The sequence below is a fragment of the Pseudophryne corroboree genome, chromosome 1 (genome assembly GCF_028390025.1).
Source record: "Pseudophryne corroboree isolate aPseCor3 chromosome 1, aPseCor3.hap2, whole genome shotgun sequence".
NCBI lineage: Eukaryota > Metazoa > Chordata > Amphibia > Anura > Myobatrachidae > Pseudophryne > Pseudophryne corroboree.
Window position 1 is genome coordinate 1,118,376,034 of NC_086444.1, and position 23,125 is coordinate 1,118,399,158.

A 23,125-nucleotide genomic window follows, 5' to 3' on the forward strand; every position below is an offset into this window, starting at 1 on the left:
GGTGGCAACTGTCATAATCTATATACGATCTAGAATCTGTTTGTTTGGTAAAGGTTTAATTCATATTTTTTAATTCATTAAATTTTAAAACCATTTTTGAAATACAAGATTAATGTCTTTTATGTATATGTGAAGTTTGATCCAAGTTTTTATATTTTAGGAAGGAGGAAATGCTATTCAATGAAGTGGCCACCATGGGTTCTTATGGAATATTATGATAATAGCTCCCGTTGCTTTTTAAATTACGGAGATACGGGAAATGCCGGAGGTAAAAACCAATGAAAGCATCCTGGTCTCCTAGAAGATGGCGTCGATAACCCGTTCCACCTAATAGGGGAACCATGACAACGACGCCGCAACGAGTGAGCCGTATGAATACCAAGGTATCCATGGAAACGGCGCCGGTGACGCGTTTCCGCTGAGAAGCGGAAGTGACGTCTCGGAACGCCGCGGACCGCCGAGAACAAACGAGATCAATACATAGAGGCAGGCGGGACTTTAGGCCTCCCTTTGAATAACACCATCTCCTATTGGTTGATGGGAGAGGTGTGTTTTATGGAACAAGAGGATTGGACATATTCACCTTTATAAGGATGGACAGTAAGAGGATATTTTTATTCATTGCCTTGAAAAAGACCCTAAGTACAGGGTTGAAACGCGTTGGCTCTCACCGGAACAGCTTATCCTGGAGTCCTTTCTGTTTGATGTGGAGGAGTTGACGATTACCAGGAACCCATCCCAGACTGCCTATCCCGGGAGGATTATACTGGTGATATATTAAAGAACTTACAATGAGAACTGTTTTCCACCGGTTCTCATTGCTTTCTGGTAATTTTTAAGTCTGTTCACACTTCCACTGGGACTTGGGACGTGGCTGTTTGAAAGTTCCATTGTCATTTGCACTTTATTATTGGCTCATATGTGATATGTGATCACTTGAGCATTATACTGGATAACCTCTGCATATTTGCACAATTTGTCTTTCTGTTTTTATGTCATTAAATTTACTGTACTACACATGCCATACTATTTATTTCTTCCCCATATTTTGAACATACGGGAGTGAAAGAAGTGTCTGGAAGAGACCTATCGTCCGAGGAAGAGTGACAAATAAGTAATATTGATTTATTTATTTATTTATATCTCCCCTCCTGGTTTAATATAGATCCATGTGGCGCTCCATGTGATAGATACCACCCACCATAAATCGCTTGTTCACTTGAGTGTTTTGGAGAGACACTTTTATTGGTTTCTGTCTGTGGAGCTGCCTAATTTGCGCAGTGTGTCCCATCATCATTTAAAGTTCACCTGAGTCCGCAGTTCCGCCCTGTCCGAATGGAAAATCAGATATGGGCTTTTGTAAGATAAAGCTGCCAGTTCTGACACTCTCCTGGCCGAAGCCAGGGCTAGTAGCATGGTCACTTTCCATGTGAGATATTTCAAATCCACATTTTTTAGTGGTTCAAACCAATGAGATTTTAGAAAGTCCAAAACCACATTGAGATCCCACGGTGCCACTGGAGGCACCACAGGAGGCTGTATATGCAGCACTCCCTTAACAAAAGTCTGGACTTCAGGGACTGAAGCCAATTCTTTCTGGAAGAAAATCGACAGGGCCGAAATTTGAACCTTAATAGATCCCAATTTGAGACCCATAGACAATCCTGATTGCAGGAAATGTAGGAATCGACCCAGTTGAAATTCCTCCGTCGGAGCACTCCGATCCTCGCACCACGCAACATATTTTCGCCAAATGCGGTGATAATGTTGCACGGTTACTTCCTTCCTTGCTTTAATCAAAGTAGGAATGACTTCTTCCGGCATGCCTTTTTCCTTTAGGATCCGGCGTTCAACCGCCATGCCGTCAAACGCAGCCGCGGTAAGTCTTGAAACAGACAGGGACCCTGCTGAAGCAAGTCCCTCCTTAGAGGTAGAGGCCACGGATCTTCCGTGATCATCTCTTGAAGTTCCGGGTACCAAGTCCTTCTTGGCCAATCCGGAACCACTAGTATCGTTCTTACGCCTCTTTGCCGTATAATTCTCAATACTTTTGGTATGAGAGGCAGAGGAGGAAACACATACACCGACTGGTACACCCAAGGCGTTACCAGCGCGTCCACAGCTATTGCCTGCGGATCTCTTGACCTGGCGCAATACCTGTCCAGTTTTTTGTTGAGGCGAGACGCCATCATGTCCACCATTGGTCTTTCCCAACGGGTTACCAGCATGTGGAAGACTTCTGGATGAAGTCCCCACTCTCCCGGGTGAAGGTCGTGTCTGCTGAGGAAGTCTGCTTCCCAGTTGTCCACTCCCGGGATGAACACTGCTGACAGTGCTATTACATGATTCTCTGCCCAGCGAAGAATCCTTGCAGCTTCTGCCATTGCACTCCTGCTTCTTGTGCCGCCCTGTCTGTTCACCTGGGCGACTGCCGTGATGTTGTCCGACTGGATCAACACCGGTTTTCCCTGAAGCAGAGGTTCTGCCTGGCTTAGAGCATTGTAGATTGCTCTTAGTTCCAGAATGTTTATGTGAAGAGACGTTTCCAGGCTCGTCCACACTCCCTGGAAGTTTCTTCCTTGTGTGACTGCTCCCCAGCCTCTCAGGCTGGCGTCCGTGGTCACCAGGATCCAATCCTGTATGCCGAATCTGCGGCCCTCCAATAGATGAGCACTCTGCAACCACCACAGAAGAGATACCCTTGTCCTTGGAGAGAGGGTTATCCGCTGGTGCATCTGAAGATGCGACCCTGACCATTTGTCCAACAGATCCCTCTGGAAAATTCTTGCGTGGAATCTGCCGAATGGAATTGCTTCGTAAGAAGCCACCATTTTTCCCAGGACTCTTGTGCATTGATGTACAGACACCTTTCCTGGTTTTAGGAGGTTCCTGACAAGCTCGGATAACTCCTTGGCTTTTTCCTCCGGGAGAAAAACCTTTTTCTGAACCGTGTCCAGAATCATCCCTAGGAACAGCAGACGAGTTGTCGGCATTAACTGGGATTTTGGAATATTCAGAATCCACCCGTGCTGTTTTAGCACTTCTTGAGACAGTGCTAATCCCATCTCTAGCTGTTCTCTGGACCTTGCCCTTATCAGGAGATCGTCCAAGTATGGGATAATTAATACGCCTTTTCTTCGAAGAAGAATCATCATCTCGGCCATTACCTTTGTAAAGACCCGAGGTGCCGTGGACAATCCGAACGGCAGCGTCTGAAACTGATAGTGACAGTTTTGTACGACGAACCTGAGGTACCCCTGGTGTGAGGGGTAAATTGGAACGTGGAGGTACGCATCCTTGATGTCCAAGGATACCATAAAGTCCCCTTCTTCCAGGTTCGCTATCACTGCTCTGAGTGACTCCATCTTGAACTTGAACTTCTTTATGTACAGGTTCAAGGACTTCAGATTTAGAATAGGTCTTACCGAGCCATCCGGCTTCGGTACCACAAATAGAGTGGAATAATACCCCTTTCCTTGTTGTAGAAGAGGTACCTTGACTATCACCTGCTGAGAGTACAGCTTGTGAATGGCTTCCAAGACCGTCTCCCTTTCGGAGGGGGACGTTGGTAAAGCAGACTTCAGGAAACGGCGAGGTGGATCTGTCTCTAGTTCCAACCTGTATCCCTGAGATATTATCTGCAGGATCCAGGGATCTACCTGCGAGTGAGCCCACTGCGCGCTGAAATTCTTGAGACGACCGCCCCCGAGTCCGCTTGAGAAGCCCCAGCGTCATGCTGAGGCTTTTGTAGAAGCGGGGGAGGGCTTCTGTTCCTGGGAAGGAGCTGCCTGTTGCTGTCTCTTCCCCCTTCCTCTGCCTCGTGGCAGATATGAATATCCCTTTGCTCTCTTGTTTTTAAAGGAACGAAAGGGCTGCGGTTGAAAAGTCGGTGTCTTTTTCTGTTGGGGAGTAACTTGAGGTAAAAAGGTGGATTTCCCGGCTGTAGCCGTGGCCACCAAATCTGATAGACCGACTCCAAATAACTCCTCCCCTTTATACGGCAAAACTTCCATATGCCGTTTTGAGTCCGCATCGCCTGACCACTGTCGCGTCCATAAACTTCTTCTGGCCGAAATGGACATAGCACTTACCCGTGATGCCAGTGTGCAGATATCCCTCTGTGCATCACGCATATAAAGAAATGCATCCTTTATTTGCTCTAAAGACAGTAAAACATTGTCCCTATCCAGGGTATCAATATTTTCAATCAGGGACTCTGACCAAGCTACTCCAGCACTGCACATCCAGGCTGTCGCTATAGCTGGTCGTAGTATAACACCTGTATGTGTGTATATACTTTTTTGGATATTTTCCATCCTCCTATCTGCTGGATCTTTAAGTGCGGCCGTCTCAGGAGAGGGTAACGCCACTTGTTTTGATAAGCGTGTGAGCGCCTTGTCCACCCTAGGAGGTGTTTCCCAGCGCGCCCTAACCTCTGGCGGGAAAGGGTATAAAGCCAATAACTTCTTTGAAATTAGCATCTTTTTATCGGGGGCAACCCACGCTTCATCACACACCTCATTTAGTTCTTCTGACTCAGGAAAAACTATAGGTAGTTTTTTCACACCCCACATAATACCCTGTTTAGTGGTACCTGTAGTATCAGCTAAATGTAACGCCTCCTTCATTGCCAAAATCATATAACGTGTGGCCCTACTGGAAAATACGGTTGATTCGTCACCGTCGCCACTGGAATCAGTGCCTGTGTCTGTGTCGACCGACTGAGGCAAAGAGCGTTTTACAGCCCCTGACGGTGTTTGAGGCGCCTGGACAGGCACTAATTGATTGTCCGGCCGTCTCATGTCGTCAAACGACTGCTTTAGCGTGTTGACACTATCCCGTAATTCCATAAATAAAGGCATCCATTCTGGTGTCGACCCCCTAGGAGGTGACATCCCCATATTTGGCAATTGCTCCGCCTCCACACCAATATCGTCCTCATACATGTCGACACACACGTACCGACACACAGCAGACACACAGGGAATGCTCTTAACGAAGACAGGACCCCACTAGCCCTTTGGGGAGACAGAGGGAGAGTTTGCCAGCACACACCAAAGCGCTATATATGACAGGGATAGCCTTATAATAAGTGCTCCCTGTATAGCTGCTTTTATAATATAATTTTTGCCACTATTTTGCCCCCCCTCTCTTGTTTTACCCTGTTTCTGTAGTGCAGTGCAGGGGAGAGACCTGGGAGCCGTCCTGACCAGCGGAGCTGTGTAAGGAAAATGGCGCTGTGTGCTGAGGAGATAGGCCCCGCCCCTTTTCCGGCGGGCTCGTCTCCCGCTCTTTAGTGGATTCTGGCAGGGGTTAAATATCTCCATATAGCCCCCGGAGGCTATATGTGAGGTATTTTTTAGCCAAATAGGTTTTCATTTGCCTCCCAGGGCGCTCCCCTCCCAGCGCCCTGCACCCTCAGTGACTGCCGTGTGAAGTGTGCTGAGAGGAAAATGGCGCACAGCTGCAGTGCTGTGCGCTACCTTTAGAAGACTGAGGAGTCTTCTGCCGCCGATTCTGGACCTCTTCTTGTTTCAGCATCTGCAAGGGGGCCGGCGGCGAGGCTCCGGTGACCATCCAGGCTGTACCTGTGATCGTCCCTCTGGAGCTGATGTCCAGTAGCCAAGAAGCCAATCCATCCTGCACGCAGGTGAGTTCACTTCTTCTCCCCTAAGTCCCTCGTTGCAGTGATCCTGTTGCCAGCAGGACTCACTGTAAAATAAAAAACCTAAGCTAAACTTTTCTAAGCAGCTCTTTAGGAGAGCCACCTAGATTGCACCCTTCTCGGCCGGGCACAAAAATCTAACTGAGGCTTGGAGGAGGGTCATAGGGGGAGGAGCCAGTGCACACCACCTGATCGGAAAGCTTTACTTTTTGTGCCCTGTCTCCTGCGGAGCCGCTATTCCCCATGGTCCTTTCAGGAACCCCAGCATCCACTAGGACGATAGAGAAATACGGTTTCCTTATTGGTTTAACTCTTATTAAAATTAAGGCAGCAGAACAATAGTGACTTTACTGACATACTGCAATTCATTTGAAGGCAATAGCAGCTGGAGGCTATGAAACTCATAAATGGAGAGTAATTAGTAATCCTTATGGTTATTATAGGGAACGTTAGGAAAAGAAAGTCATAAACTAGAGAGATAATGTACCAGCCAGTCAGCTCCTAACTGCCATGTCACATGTTGTATTTGAAAAATTAGTTAGGAGCTGATTGGTCTATACATGGTTTGTGTTCTATCAAAGGGAAACAACATACAGATGTGGACACATTAGTTAGTACCCTTATAGCCAATTGAAACAATGCTTCATTCCTCCTGAAAAGTAATGAAATTATATAAAAATTAAAAACTATTGTCTCATATATCTGCTTGACTTTGCTATTTCACAGAATAAAGCAAATACATGTCTCCAAAGATAAACTAAACTGGCTTGAACATAATTATTATTATTATTATTATCTTTAATTTATATGGCGCCACAAGGGTTCCGCAGCGCCCAATTACAGAGTACATAAACAAATAATCAAACAGGAGAACAGCAACTTACAGTTGATAACAGTATAGGACAAGTACAGGGTAAATAAACATAGTTACATCAGCAGATGACACTGGAATAAGTATCAGGTGGCAGAAGACTGATGGATTTGGTGCAGTGGAAGATTATTAAAGTAAGAAAGGATAAGCACATGAGGGAAGAGGGCCCTGCTCGTGAGCTTACATTCTAAAGGGGAGGGGTAGACAGACAGGGGTGACACAGATGGGGTACATAGAGAGCGTAGAACAGAGGGTTAGGATGAGATTTGGCTGGGTTTGGTGAAGAAGTGGGTCTTGAGAGCCCGTTTGAAGTTTTGTAGAGAGGTGGAGAGTCTGAGGGGGAGAGGTAGGGAATTCCAAAGAAGTGGTGCAGCACGTGAAAAATCTTGGAGGTAAGAGTGGGAGGAAGTAATCCGTAGGCAGGAGAGTCGGCGTGCATTAGTAGAGCGAAGAGGCCGGGTGGGAGTGTAAAGGGAGGCAAGGTCAGAGATGTAGATGGGAGAGGAGTGGGTGAGGGCTTTGTAAGCGAGTGTGAGAAGCTTGAAATGGATTCTGAAAGGGAAGGGGAGCCAGTGAAGGTGAGCCAGTGAAGGTCTAGTAAGAGAGGAGAGGTGGACGTAGTGCGTTTGGTGAGGAAGATGAGCCAGGCAGCAGCATTGAGGATAGATTGGAGTGGAGAGAGGTATTTGTCAGGAATGCCAGTCAGGAGGAGATTACAGTAGTCCAGTCGGGAGATGACCAGTGAGTGGATAAGAGTCTTAGTAGCATCCTGGGTCAGAAAGGGTCTGATCCTGGAAATTTTTTTTTTTTTATGAAAATGGCAGGTTTGTGAGAGGTGCTGAATGTGTGGTTTAAAGGAGAGGGAGGAGTCAAGGATTACTCCAAGACAGCGCACTTGGGGGCTAGAGGAGATAGTAGTGCCATCAATAGATAATGAGATTGTAGGAGGTGAGGTTATACGGGAGGGAGGGAAGATGATCAGCTCGGTCTTAGACATGTTAAGTTTAAGAAAGCGCTGGGACATCCAGGAAGAGGTAGCAGAGAGACAGTTGGAGATACGAGTGAGGAGAGCAGGGGAGAGGTCTGGAAAGGAAAGATAGATTTGGGTGTCATCAGCATAGAGATGATATTGGAAACCAAAAGAACTAATGAGCTTACCTAGTGAGGACGTATAGAGAGAGAAGAGAAGAGGACCAAGGACAGAACCTTGGGGTACCCCTACAGTTAGTGGAAGTGAGGGGGAGGTGGAGTCATGAGAGGAGACAGAGAAAGAACGGTCAGAAAGGTAGGAGGATAGCCAAGAGAGGGCAGTGTCACGCAGACCAATGGAGTGAAGAATTTGCAGTAGGAGAGGATGGTCCACAGTGTCAAAAGCAGCAGAGAGATCAAGTAGAATAAGTATAGAGTAGTGTCCCTTAGATTTAGCAGCATGGAGGTCATAGCATACTTTTGTAAGGGCAGTTTCAGTGGAGTGGAGAGGACGGAAGCCAGACTGGAATGGGTCAAGCAGTGAGTGTGAGGAAAGAAAGGAAGTAAGGCGGTTGTAGACAATACACTCAAGGAGTTTGGAGGCAAAAGGGAGGAGAGAGATGGGTCGGTAGTTGGAGAGTGTTTGGATCAAGTGTAGGTTTTTTAAGAATAGGAGAGATGAGAGAGGAGAGGAGAGATAATTGTTGGTATTCCTTAGAAAAGAATAACTGGATTGTAACTAATTGCTTTGACTTAGCATAACACGTCTTCAATCTTCTGATCAGTCATTTAGTCTATTTAAATGGAAAAAAATAGTCACTCTGCTGTTTAGTATCATCGTGAGCACCAGACTGAACATGGAGCAGAGAAAGCAAAAGGAGAGAGGAGATCAGAAAGACAATTATATACAACCATGTTAAAGGTAAAGGCTACAAGTCATGTCCAAGAAGCTTGACGTTCCTGTGACTACAGTTGCAATTATTGTTAAGAAGTTTAAAGTCCATGAAACTGCAGACAACATCTCGGGATGTGAATGCAAGATGAAAATCTACACCAGATTAAACAGAAGGATAGTGAGAATGGTAACCATTTGATGCTTTTGAGTTACTACGGGCTCCATGAATGAGAACTCCGCTTTTGAAAAAAAAAACAACAACATAAAATTGGCAAACAGCACCTCATGAATATTAAGTCAGGCCTAATGAATAGTAAGTCAGGCTGAGCCTCCGTAACAGAGGACACTAAGGGGGTCATTCCGAGTTGATCGTAGTTGTGCTAAATTTAGCTCAGCTACGATCATTCACACCGACATGCGGGGGGACGCCCAGCACAGGGCTAGTCCGCCCCGCATCTCAGTGCCGGCCCCCCCCCGCAGAAGTGCAAAGGCATCGCACAGCGGCGATGCCTTTGCACTTCAAGAGTAGCTCCCGGCCAGCGCAGCTTTAGCGTACTGGCCGGGAGCTACTCATCGCTCCCCGGCCTGCAGCGGCTGCGTGGGACGTCACGCAGCCGCTGCGGCCGCCCCCTGTTCGGTCCGGCCACGCCTGCATTCGCTGCACCGGACCCACGAAACGGCGGCCAAATGCCGCCGTTCCGCCTCCTCCCGCCCAGCGATCGCCTCTGCCTGTCAATCAGGCAGAAGCGATCGCAGCCCTGCTACGGCCTTCGGCAGTCTGACATGCGCTGGCGCACTACGGCGCCGGCGCATGTGCAGTAGGGACCCGTTCGCTCGGCTGCGACAAAAAGCAGCGAGCAAACGGGTCAGAATGACCCCCCAATTGCAGTGGTTATCCTTTCCGGTTAAATCCAGGGCCAATGTTTCTTCTTTAGTAACAGAATTCCTGTTGAACCTGTCTATTCTACTCCTCTGTGTACATAAATCTACCACGGAAAAGGTATAAAGGTTAAAAGTGCTAGAGTTCATTCCGTCAATATGTCACTATTTCAAAGGGACAATGACCAGAAATACAGAACACGGTATTCAAAGTGTGCATATATTCCTTACAAAGTGCAGCAGACAAGTTTCTATTTTGTGAAACAAGGACATTTCCTAGGTATGGGTTTTTGGTACCAAAAAAAAATAAAAAAATTTCCTGCCACATGTAGTGAATAAGTCATGTCTATTCATTGAGGTAATTATACAACCAGCTAGGCTATGTATCTTCACCTCCATAGTACACAGTACCTACAGCCTGAATTGTTAAGCGACCACCAAGTGGCACTGACAATTACCTCATAGATAGGGAGCGTGTCTGAGTTCCATGCATTTATCCGAGCTTCATTAACATCCACCACAGTCACCTTGATGTCAGGACACATGTGAGCAATGACGCTGCACGTCGGCCCCCCAACATACCCAGCGCCAATGCAGCAGATCTTCTTAATTTGAAACATTGTTCCCCTGCAAGTTAGAGGAAAACAACGAGATCAGTTATAAAATCAAAGATGGGTTTAAGCATCTCCACCAGCAGATTATTTGAATACTTTGCATACACTCCACAATATGTACAAGCCAGTTACATACCCTCCAACTGTACCTTTTTGGCAGGTACAGTACCTTTTTTTATGGTCTGTACCGATTTTTGGCTCTCCAAACTTCCATTGAAAGTATAGGAAAAGCCCATTTACCCGTGACCACGCCCCCTTTTCTAATTTGTACCGATTTTTATGTGTAAAATGTTGGAGGGTATGCAGTTACTGAAGGTCATGTGGAAGTGCAAATCTACCTTAGGGACAAGCTGAATATATGTATTGTTCAGAGACATCTACATGGGTCATCCCAGCAGACTTAGTTACATTTTAGGGATATAAAGGAATATACAGAATTAAGGGGAACATTTACTAAGCAGTGATAAGAGCGGAGAAGTGAGCCAGTGGAGAAGTGCCCATGGCAACCAATCAGCACTTAAGTGACATCTATAATTTGCATACTATAAAATTATACAGAGCTGCTGATTGGTTGATGGGGCAACTTCTCCATTGGCTCACTTCTCCGCTCTTATCACTGTTTAGTAAATGTCCCCGTAACACTCTCACAGACCCCTGTTGGTGCACACAATATTTAAAGGAACTTCAAACAGTTCTCGGCTCAACATACCAGCTCTGTGACACACTGTAGTGTCTATAGTACTTCATAAATGATTTGTTAGTAGGCAGACAATACTGACTGCCAGGGGGAAATTTATCAAACCTTCTAAAGAGGCCAACATCGGATTCTGGTAATCATTTTAAAGTATATATTAGACTAGATAAATGATAACTAGAATCTGATTGTTTCCTGTGGGTAAAACATCCATTGTCCACTATAGAAAGTTTGATAAATCTCCCTTAGAGAGTTTGAAGGCCAGAAGTGAAAGCATGACATGCCATTAATGCCTTTCTAGCCAGAGACCCAGTATGGAAGTCTGGTATTATATGTATTAAAGTGTAACAAAAATCAGGACAGTGACTAGTACTTTCTGTCTCTTCATACAAGCTGTTGGGATGATATCAGAGATTAGTCCGCCAGACACAGGGCACACCCACTTTTACATTTAAGAATGGTCCAAGATTAATGAAATGGATGTCTGTCAGTTTTACACAAGGAGCAGATACAATGTTTGTGCCACATATGAAATGACACAAGGGTATAAGCTACACTTACCAGCAGATGGTTAGCATTAATAAGGGATTGGTTATAGGAGGAAATGTTCGTCATTAGAGGGGGGGGGGGGGGGGAGTGAGTCTGTCAGTACGTCTGCAGCAGTTGTGTAACCACTGGGTACTCAGAAATCTCTGCAGGGAATTGTGTGGGGCCTGATCAGTTGCAGAACATACAGTGATGTAATGCACAACTTTTATAGCTTAATACAGAGCAGCATAACATTTCTCGAGTTCATACTATTGCACCAATATTATTTATTCAGTGGCTGATACAAGCAGAATAGATTAGTGAAATAGATCACTGTTAGTTGTTATAGAGTGACTTTATACGAACAGCAGCTCTTTCACATAAGGTATAAGAACAAAAAAGGGGGGCTGGTCATGTACGCTGCCAGGAGAGCCCCAGAAGAGTATATATTCCTGACACCACCTAGTGACTGTACAGGTAGTAAATGTCGCCTTTCATTCCTTACAGAGCAGTTCACAGAGGGAGCATTCATCCAAGCACTGGGAGACCGTCCAGTGTAATCATCAGGATGTGGCCACAAGGAGAATTCCAGTGTTAATAGAAAGCTCTTCTGCCCATTTATAGAACACAGAGCTGCAATCTCTGACGCTTTCAGCAGCTGTAGAACTACAAATACCAGCGTGTACTGTCAGCTGGAGCTGGAAAGTCACAGCTTGCTTCACCTCAGTATCAAACAATGCACTGAAGTTAAAGAACAAAGTTAGCGACCCAAAATGAGCTTTTTACACAGAATAATTCCCTCACTTCTTCATCTGCCTATAATATCCATGCTCTTACGGTTGTACATTATCGTCAAGTAACTGGATAGATTCTATGGTAGCACAGTAGGGAGAAAGTTGGACTCTAGTCCTGGATTCTCAGTACTCCTCCAGGTTGCACCACTTTGTAGCAGACAACCGCCAACTGTGAGGGGACGGTACGGGTACATAGGCCCAAAGGATCACACTGGTGCCCTTATAACACCCATATACTCGTTGGAAACTCTTAGGGTTAACTTACAACTATATCTAAATTAGAGTTAAAAAGAAGTTTCTATCAAGAGCAAAAAGAAGAAAAAAATAATAATATTTTAAACCTACTGGTAAATCTATTTCTCCTAGTCCGTAGAGGATGCTGGGGACTCCGTAAGGACCATGGGGTATAGACGGGCTCCGCAGGAGATAGGGCACCTAAAAGAACTTTGACTATGGGTGTGCACTGGCTCCTCCCTCTATGCCCCTCCTCCAGACCTCAGTTAGAGAACTGTGCCCAGAGGAGATGGACACTACAAGGCAGGATTTAGAAATCCAAGGGCAAGATTTATACCAGCCCACACCAATCATACCATGTAACCTGGATCATACATAACCAGTTAACCGTATGAACAAAAAACAGCAACGGTCCAAGACCGATTCCAACTGTAACATAACCCTTATGTAATCAACAACTATATACAAGTCTTGCAGAGTTTCCGCACTGGGACGGGCGCCCAGCATCCTCTACGGACTAGGAGAAATAGATTTACCGGTAGGTTTAAAATCTTATTTTCTCTTACGTCCTAGAGGATGCTGGGGACTCCGTAAGGACCATGGGGTTTATACCAAAGCATCCAATCGGGCGGGAGAGTGCGTATGACTCTGCAGCACCGACTGAGCAAACGCTAGGTCCTCATCAGCCAGGGTATCAAACTTGTAGAATTTAGCAAAAGTGTTTGACCCCGACCAAGTCGACGCTCGGCAAAGTTGTAATGCCGAGACGCCTCGGGCAGCCGCCCAAGAAGAGCCCACCTTCCTAGTGGAAAGGGCCTTAACCGAATTTGGCACCGGCAATCCAGCCGTAGAGTGAGCCTGCTGAATCGTATTACAGATCCAGCGAGCAATAGTCTGCTTCGAAGCAGGTGCGCCAATCTTATTGGCCGCATACAGGACTAACAGGGCCTCTGTTTTCCTAATTCTAGCCGTCCTGGCTACATAAATCTTTAAGGCCCTGACTACGTCCAGGGATCTGGAATCCTCCAGGTCACTTGTAGCCACAGGCACCACAATAGGTTGATTCACATGGAATGAAGAAACCACCTTAGGCAAAAATTACGGACGTGTCCTCAATTCAGCTCGATCCACATGAAAAATCAAGTAGGGGCTCTTGTGTGACAAAACCGCCAATTCTGATACTCGCCTTGCCGATGCCAAGGCCAACAACATGACCACCTTCCAAGTAAGAAATTTCAACTCAACCTTGTTAAGCGGTTCAAAACAGTGTGATTTTAGGAACTGCAACACCACGTTGAGGTCCCATGGTGCCACTGGAGGCACAAAAGGGGGCTGGATGTGCAGCACTCCCTTTACAAACGTCTGGACTTCTGGAAGAGAAGCCAATTCCTTCTGAAAGAAAAATCGAGAGGGCCGAAATCTGAACCTTAACAGAGCCTAATTTCAGGCCCATATCCACTCCTGTCTGTAGGAAGTGGAGAAAACGACCCAGATGAAAATCTTCCGTAGGTGCATTCTTGGTCTCACACTAAGACACATACTTTCGCCAGATACGGTGATAATGCTTAACCGTCACCTCCTTCCTAGCCTTTATTAAAGTAGGGATGACCTCTTCCGGAATCCCCTTTTTTGCTAGGATTCGGCGTTCAACCGCCATGCCGTCAAACGTAACCGCGGTAAGTCTTGAAATACACAGGGCCCCTGTTGCAACAGGTCTTCCCTCAGCGGAAGAGGCCAGGGATCTCCCGTGAGCATCTCTTGTAGATCTGAGTACCAGGCCCTTCGAGGCCAGTCTGGGACAACGAGTATCGTCTGTACTCTTCTTCGTCTTATGATCCTCAACACTTTTGTGATGAGAGGAAGAGGAGGAAACACGTAGACCAACTTGAACACCCACGGTGTTATCAGAGCGTCTACTGCTACTGCCTGAGGGTCCCGAGACCTGGCACAATACCTCCGAAGTTTTTTGTTGAGGCGTGACGCCATCATGTCTATTTGAGGAGTTCCCCAAAGACGTATTATGTCTGCAAAGACTTCTTGATGAAGTCCCCACTCTCCTGGATGGAGATCGTGTCTGCTGAGGAAGTCTGCTTCCCAATTGTTCACTCCCGGAATTAAGACAGCCGACAGAGCGCTCACGTGATTTTCCGCCCAGCGAAGAATCCTGGTGGCTTCCGCCATCGCGACTCTGCTTCTTGTCCCGCCTTGGCGGTTCACATGAGCCACTGCTGTGACATTGTCTGACTGAATCAGAACCGGTAGGTTTCGAAGAAGACTCTCCGCTTGTCGAAGGCCGTTGTATATGGCCCTGAGTTCCAACACATTGATGTGTAGACATGACTCCTGGTCTGACCAAAGTCCCTGAAAATTTCTTTCTTGTGTGACTGCTCCCCATCCTCGGAGCCTCGCGTCCGTGGTAACCAGGATCCAATCCTGAATTCCGAATCTGCGACCCTCCAGTAGGTGAGCACTTTGCATCCACCACAGGAGAGACACCTTGGCCCCTGGGGACAGAGTTATTTTTCGATGTAAGTGTAGATGGGACCCGGACCACTTGTCCAGAAGGTCCCATTGAAAAGTCCTTGCATGGAACCTTCCGAATGGAATGGCCTCGTAGGCCGCCACCATCTTTCCCCGAACTCGAGTGCACTGGTGAACAGACACCCTTTTCGGTTTCAGCAGGTCTCTGACCATGTTCTGGATGTCCTGGGCTTTCTCCATTGGAAGGAAGACCTTCATTTGTTCCGTATCCAGTATCATACCTAGGAACGGTAATCGAGTTGTCGGAATCAACTGTGACTTCGGTAGATTTAGAATCCAACCATGTTGCTGGAGCACTCTCAGAGAGAGCGCCACACTGCTCAGCAATTTCTCCCTTGATCTCGCTTTTATCAGGAGATCGTCCAAGTATGGGATAATTGTGACTCCATGCTTGCGCAGGACCACCATAATTTCCGCCATTATCTTGGTGAAAATCCTCGGGGCCGTGGAAAATCCAAATGGCAACGTCTGAAATTGGTAATGACAATCCTGTACAGCGAATCTCAGGAATTCTTGATGGGGGGGGATATATGGGGACATGAAGGTACGCATTGATAATGCTGATTTTGATTACCTTATAACCTTCACTATATATGGGTAAGAGACTCAATACGCAATTGGCGTATGGGGTACCGTAAGGGTACGCACTTAGCGTAGCGGACGCTTAGCCGTGATCGAGACGCACGAGCGGCACGCTCGCTCACAGCTTTACGCTTGGTGTCGAACACGCTATAGGCGAGCGACTACCGTAATGCTACGCTACCAGCGTAGCGGACGCTCGAGACCACGAGGAGATCACGAGCGGCGCAGACGCTCACAAGATGACAATCAGTAAACCTTGAAAGTAATACACAGAAAGGATACTCTTATGCTGTAAACCTTGTACTGAAACACTGTAGCGATATAACGCTGCTTAACCTTGTTAACACTAAAGCTGTCTGAGCGATCGAGACGCTCCTATTACCCTCTGCAATGTAATGAACACACGATGCCGTGCTAAGGTTCCAACACCTTTACTAACAAGCTTTTAGTTATATCGAAAAGGGGTAAACAGTTTACAAGTCATACACTACAAGCTAACATATAATTCTAACAGAATATCTAGACAGAAATATACAATAACGTTACAATCTTATACTATAACAGAGAGAGAGAGAATGAATGGCCAATACAAACAAAGAGCGAGTTGATTACAGAGAATTACTTACACACACTGGGAACGATCGCTTCGCTATTCCTGGTACCAGCTCCAAGTTAGTCAATATGAAAACCGTTTGTGGAGTGAGATAGAGAGCTGTCCAGGCTGGCTGATCTTATATACACTGCATACAGTATACTACAAAGGGACCTATAATCTCATTGTTCATTGGACACAGGAATGTCTCCTCGCATCATAACAAAAGGTCATAGGTTAGTTTGAACAGGTGGGCTGTGACTATTACAAACTGCTCAGGTGGGAGGGAATCGCCGGATTCCCGCCGCATGGATAATGAACTGCAATATAAGAAATGTCCAGAAACTACCAATGGCCATAACTATATGTAGGAGCGATTAATCTTTACCTAACCAACACCGGATTGTTGCTATTAAAATACTCTTCGGTTAGGTACCAAACACATCTGCTCAAACCCTGTCTGGCCCTTCGTACAACAAAAAGAGGAATTCCTTTGTCCAGGGACCAACTACACTAACCAAACTTACTGTTACTATTAAGGTGAACATTATCTATTAAACCTGCTATATGGATTTATTAAGTAGCGATTGTGTCGCTCGCTAGACGCACACAAACTCTACCGTAAATGCACATACCATGCGTTCAAGCGCACGCCCGTAGGGTCGCCGTCACGCAACTGCGACTATGTGCACGCACGCCAGAGAAAGTGCATGTGCAGCGGGCGAGCGCATGAGGTGAATATATGGCAACGTGCAGCATGATATTTTTCTGACTTTGACAGCATCCTTTATGTCCAGAGACACCATAAACTCCCCCTCCTCCATATTGGCTATTATCGCTCTGAGCGATTCCATTTTGAATTTGAATCTTTTTATGTACAGGTTTAGAGATTTCAGATTCAAGATAGGTCTGACCGAACCGTCCGGTTTCGGGACCTCAAAGAGGGTTGAGTAATAACCTCTTCCCTGCTGGTTCATGGGAACCCTGATTATCACTTGCTGTATACACAGCGTTTGAATTGCAGCTAACACTACATCCCGTTCAGACGTGGAAACTGGTAGGGCCGACTTGAAAAATCGGCGCGGGGGCACCTCTTCGAATTCCAGTTTGTAACCCTGGGAAACTATTTCTAACACCCAGGGATTCAGGCCTTAGCTGACCCAGACCTAGCTGAAAAGTCGAAGACGTGCGCCCACCGGTGCGGACTCCCTCAGGGGAGTCTTGGCGTCATGCTGTGGGTTTTGGAGTAGCCGGGGAAGACTTTTGTTCCTGGGCGCCTGCCGAAGCAGGTGCTCTTTTGCCTCTGCCCTTACCTCTGGCAAGGAAGGAGGATCCCCGACCTCTTCTGGACTTGTGCGACCGAAAGGACTGCATCTGGTAGGGTGGCATTTTCTTTTGCTGTTGGGGAATATATGGTAAAAAATTTGATTTACCTGCTGTAGCTGTGGAAACCAGGTCCGTCAGCCCATCCCCAAACAATACATCACCCTTATAGGGTAGTACTTCCATATGCTTTTTGGAATCCGCATCACCCGTCCATTGGCGAGTCCATAAGGATCGTCTCGCTGAGATCGACATGGCATTGGCCCTAGAAGCCAGCAATCCAATGTCTCTTTGAGCATCCCTCATAAATAAGACTGCGTCTTTTATATGGGCTATAGTTAAGAATATAGTATCCTTATCCATACTATCAAAATTATCTGTCAGCTCATCTGCCCAAGCTGCAACTGCGCTACACACCCATGCCGACGCAATCGTCGGTCGTAGTACAGCACCCGTATGAGAATAAATACCCTTTAAGGTAGTTTCTTGCCTGCGATCTGCAGGGTCCTTAAGGGCAGCTGTGTCAGGAGACGGTAGCGCCACCTTCTTGGACAAGCGCGTCAGGGCCTTGTCCACAGTGGGAGGCGATTCCCAACTCTCCCTGTCCTGTTTAGGGAAGGGGTATGCCATATAAATTCTTTTGGGGATCTGCAGCCTCTTCTCCGGAGTCTCCCAAGCTTTTATAAAGAATTCATTTAATTCATGAGATGTGGGAAAATTTATAATCTGTTTCTTTTCCTTAAACATGTGTACCCTTGTGTCGGGGACCGAGGGTTCATCCACAATATGCAAGACATCCCTAATTGCCACAATCATACACTGAATGGTTTAAGTCACCCTAGGGTGCAATTTTACTTCGTCATAATCGACACTGGAATCAGAGTCCGTGACGGTAGTAGTGTCTTGTGCTAAGGGACGTTTTTGAGACCCCGACGGGCCCTGTGAATCGGTCCAATCCGAGGATTGAACCCCTGATGTTCCCCTTAATTCAGCCTTATCAAGCCTCTCATGTAAAGATGTCACACTTGCATTTAACCTATGCCACATGCTTATCCAATCCTGAGTCGGCACCAGCGACGGGGACACACCACTCATTTGCTCCACCTCCTCCTTGGAGAAGCCCTTTGCTTCAGACATGTCGACACACACTTACCGACACCCCACACACACAGGGAGTTACCTATAAGGGGATAAAACCCCAACCAGGCCCTTAGGGGAGACAGAGAGAGAGAATGCCAGCACACACCCAGCGCCCAAACACTGGAATATATGACCAGATAGCGCTTTTATATATTTATAATGTTAATCTCCAATCACTGCGTCGCCAATGTGCCACCCTCCTCTTTTTTCCAGCCTGTGAAGCTCAGCAAGGGAGAGAACAGGGAGCCAGCGTTTTCTCAGGCAGCCTCTGTGGAGAAAATGGCGCTGGTTAGTGCCGAGGATCAAGCCCCGCCCACCCGACGGCAGGCTTCGGTCCCCTCATGATATTGTAAGAAAATGGCGGGGGTCTGTGGATTTACTGTCCCACAGCCTAATCCAACATATTTATGCCCAAATTGAGGTTTATTGCTGCCCAGGGTGCCCCCCCCCCCCCCTGCGCCCTGCACCCTACAGTGCCTCTTGTGTGTGTGTGACTGGGAGCAATGGCGCGCAGCTTACCTCATGAAGATCTGATGTCTTCTGCCGCCTGAAGTCTTTTCCTCAATACTCACCCGACTTCTATCTTCGGCATCTGTGAGGAGGACGGCGGCGCGGCTCCGGCACGAACCCCAGGTGAGGCCTGTGTTCCGACTCCCTCTGGAGCTAATGGTGTCCAGTAGCCTAGAAGCAGTGCCCAACCTTACAAGCCAGCTCTGCTTCTCTCTCCTCAGTCCCACGATGCAGGGAGCCTGTTGCCAACAGGACTCCATGAAAATAAAAAACCTAACAAAATTCTTTAAAACAGCAAACTCTTGAGAGCTCACTGCTTTGTACCCTTTCTCCTCTGGGCACAGAATCTAACTGAGGTCTGGAGGAGGGGCATAGAGGGAGGCGCCAGTGCACACCCATAGTCAAAGTTCTTTTAGGTGCCCTATCTCCTGCGGAGCCCGTCTATACCCCACGGTCCTTACGGAGTCCCCAGCATCCTCTAGGACGTAAGAGAAATTCTAATTTTATTAAACAGATTTAAGAATATTGCTAATGCAAGAGCTTTGTCACGGCACAGGCGTTTACAGTCTGAGCTGGATATAGGAAACTGGCCCAAATGTATTAAGGCTTAACAAGAGATAAAGTTGAGACGGATAATGAGAGATAAAGTACCAGCCAATCAGCTTTCTAACTGCCATGTCACAGGCTGTGTTTGAAAATGACAGGAGCTGGTTGGCTGGTACTTTATTTGGGCCTATGTTGGCCATACATGTTCTGTTCTAATCCAAATGCTTCAAGAGAAAAAGAGTTATGTTACAGGACCACTGCCCAATAAGACTGCATACGCAGCTGTAGCCGAGCCAACAATGAGCCATGTTACAGCAGGCATCAATGGATGCTGAGCACCTTCCAACAATTGCACAATGACCAACAAGTAGTCTATTCATTTCTACAGGATCATTAACAGCCAATGTAGTAGGTTTGGGACCACACTCAATATTTGGAGTCATTTTAAGGCCTAGATAAAGACATGATTAACAGAAAGTATGGGACTAAAGATTATTGGAGAGATGTATCAAACCTCGGGGAGAGAGAAAGTACAAACCAATCAGCTTTTATAATTTTTTCAAACACAGCCTGTAACATGGCAGTTAGGAGCTGACTGGTTGGTACTTTATCTCTCTCCATGGCTTGGTACATCTCCCCCCTAGGCTCACAGGCAATCCATTGGTCACTGACTTCTAGGCACCTCTCTTATGATCTGATTCCTAGCTAAAGGTATAAGGTCTAATGCTGGGATTCCTTTCCTGGTGAGGCCAGGGTACATGTTAGCCCTGATGAGATCAGCAGCACAGGCCACGATGGTAAGCACTGAGGCAGATTAGATTTCTATAACATTAATACAGTTCTCAATTACTATGGCACTAACAGGCAACTTCACATTCCCACATTAAATAAATGGTTACAGTAGGGGTCAAATGAATAAACTACCCCCATCTTCCGAACTGTAATGTAATAAAGAATTACTTTAGAAACTGTACAAAGGAGGGCAACTAAAATGGTGCATGGCCTACATCACGAAACATACCCAGAAAGACTAAGAAATCTCAATATGTATAGTTTGGAGCAGAGAAGGGAAAGGGGGGACATGATAGAAACTTTCAAATATATCAAGGGTTTTAACAAAGTCCAGGAGGGAAACATTCTCCAAATGAAGAGAAGCAAAAGGACACAAGGACATGCACTGAGACTGGAGGGGGGGAGGTTCAGGGGAAATTTGCGGAAAAATTATTTCACAGAAAGGGTAGTGGACAAGTGGTGGTAGAGGCTAAGACAGTAGAGCAATTTAAACATGCCTGGGATAGGCATAAGGATATCCTTACAAAGAAATAAGGATCAAATAAGGTTAGAGATAAAAAATAATATAAAAAAAAAAAAAAAAGGCAGACTAGATGGGCCAAGTGGTTCTTATCTGCCGACAAATTCTATGTTTCTATGTTACTTAACAGAGAACATCAGAGCCCTGCACAATCCATACATTCCGTAAGTAGCAATCTTACTTCCCAGCACTGTAAAACATCAGGACTGCAGCACTGTGCAGGCCTCTGTGCAAGATCAAGTTTCATGTGTAAAGTTAAAGACCGCTGCAGAGAGAGGTATGTCCAGGTTTCCTGCATCAGACACAGGAGCCATTCTACTTCCTCGTGAGAGCTATGTGCTGATATGGAGTCAATTAGTGCAGCAGCTTTGGAAGTTATGAGGGGGGAGAAAATCTAACAGCAATTTAATGAACATCAAACAAGACCATGGGGTCTATTTACTAAGCCTTGTATGGAGATAAAGTCACTGGAGATAAAGTACCAGTCAATCAGCTCCTAACTGTCATTTTTCAAACCCAGCCTGTGGCATAGCAGTCAGGAGCCGATTGGCTGGTACTTTATCTCCAGCGACTTTACCTCCATCCAAGGCTTAGTAAATAGACCCCCATATCATAGGAACATAAAAAGCCAATGAATCACTTGTATAATACTGCACACCAGACGGGTATGGGTCATTAGGTCGACCTGACTTAGGTCAACCACTATCGGTCGACATGAGTTGTTGTTTTTTTTACTTTTTTTGGTGTCGTTTTCTTCGGAAAGTGACGGGGAACCCCAATTAGTGCACCGTGTACCCTAGCGCTTCGGGAAAGGTGCCTTGCTGCGCTTGGCACAGGTTACTATTCTCAATCGTAGTCCACGTGGATCATAAAGTATGAAAAAGTTCAAAAAATGATTTTCAAAATTTTTTAAAAACTCATGTTGACTTTTTTCCATGTCGACCTAATGATTGTCAAACTAAGTCTTGTTGACCTAATGACCGTATTCCATCTCCTGCAGTGCTCCCGCTGCCCCACAGAGCAAACCCCATCCCTTGCAGTGCTCCCGCTGCCCCACAGAGCAAACCCCATCCCTTGCAGTGCTCCCGCTGCCCCACAGAGCAAACCCCATCCCTTGCAGTGCTCCCACTGCCCCACAGAGAATACCCCATCCCTTGATGTGCTCCCACTGCCCCACAGAGAATACCCCATCCCTTGATGTGCTCCCACTGCCCCACAGAGAATACCCCATCCCTTGATGTGCTCCCACTGCCCCACAGAGAATACCCCATCCCTTGATGTGCTCCCACTGCCCCACAGAGAATACCCCATCCCTTGATGTGCTCCCACTGCCCCACAGAGAATACCCCATCCCTTGATGTGCTCCCACTGCCCCACAGAGAATACCCCATCCCTTGATGTGCTCCCACTGCCCCACAGAGAATACCCCATCCCTTGATGTGCTCCCACTGCCCCACAGAGAATACCCTATCCCTTGATGTGCTCCCACTGCCCCACAGAGCATACCCCTTCCCTTGCAGTGCCCCCACTGCCCCACAGAGCAAACCCCATCCCTTGCAGTGCCCCCACTGCCCCACAGAGCATAACCTATCCCTTGCAATGCTCCTACTGCCCCACAGAGAATTCCCTTATTCCTTGATGTGCTCCCACTGCCCCAGAGAATACCCCATCTCCTGGGGTGCCCCCACTGCCTCACAGAGCATACCCCATCTCTTGCAGTGCCTGCCAGGGTTCATACTTACCTAGAGAGTGCAGTCGGTGTGCAGGGAAGGATCTCTAGCTCACAGAATCACAGTGCCTGTGGCCGGCACTGGATGTAAAGCCATACACCCGTTAGATACACCCACTGGGGAGGGGATAGGCGGGGACACGAGTGGGTGTGTAGAGGAGGGAGGTTGACGGATAGATGACGCGAGTGGGGTGTGTGATGATGTGAGCGTGGAGCAGCAGGAGGTGATGCAGGGGGATCTGGTGGTGGGGAATGGGGAAGGGATCTAGTGATGGCTGAGCCGGGATTAGAACCTCCTATTGCTCCGGATGTAGATGTCCGACTGCGAATCCTCCCATACAGTGCACCGAGCATATCTGCCGCTGTGCCCTCATCCATCATTAGAGAGAGTGTAAGCTCCGCGGGCAAGCGGCGCACTGGCTTATCCCACATCAACAATACACAGTTCATTAGAGTGTAAACTCTCCGGGCTAGCACATACGAGATAGCTCAGCAGGTTACTGTGTCATGTATAGCTATTATGTAGTTATTGTTCTTGTTTTAAGTAGGGTAAATAAACAAACGTTGCGGGGTATATTTTCCACTACATTAATGTAACGTGTAACTGCAGCCTGTGACCTGACCAGGAAAGAAGCTGGGTCATATGATACTGCTTACCCTCCCGGAAGCTGCGGGAGACTCCCCATTTTTGGGGTAGTCCCCCGCAG

At 46.9% G+C, this 23,125-nt stretch overlaps 1 protein-coding gene across 1 annotated transcript in view; it reads right to left on the reverse strand.

Moving 5' to 3' along the window:
- UGDH (UDP-glucose 6-dehydrogenase) overlaps positions 1-22,700 on the reverse strand; it is a 54,189-nt gene extending 31,489 nt beyond the window's left edge. The window contains exons 1-2 of the mRNA XM_063922790.1: positions 22,432-22,700; positions 9,738-9,906 (exon numbers count right to left, since the gene is read on the reverse strand). Coding sequence (XP_063778860.1) covers positions 9,738-9,899 — 162 coding nt within the window. The 5' untranslated portion in view covers positions 9,900-9,906; positions 22,432-22,700. The remainder of the gene's footprint in view (positions 1-9,737; positions 9,907-22,431) is intronic.
- Positions 22,701-23,125: the final 425 nt, after the last annotated feature.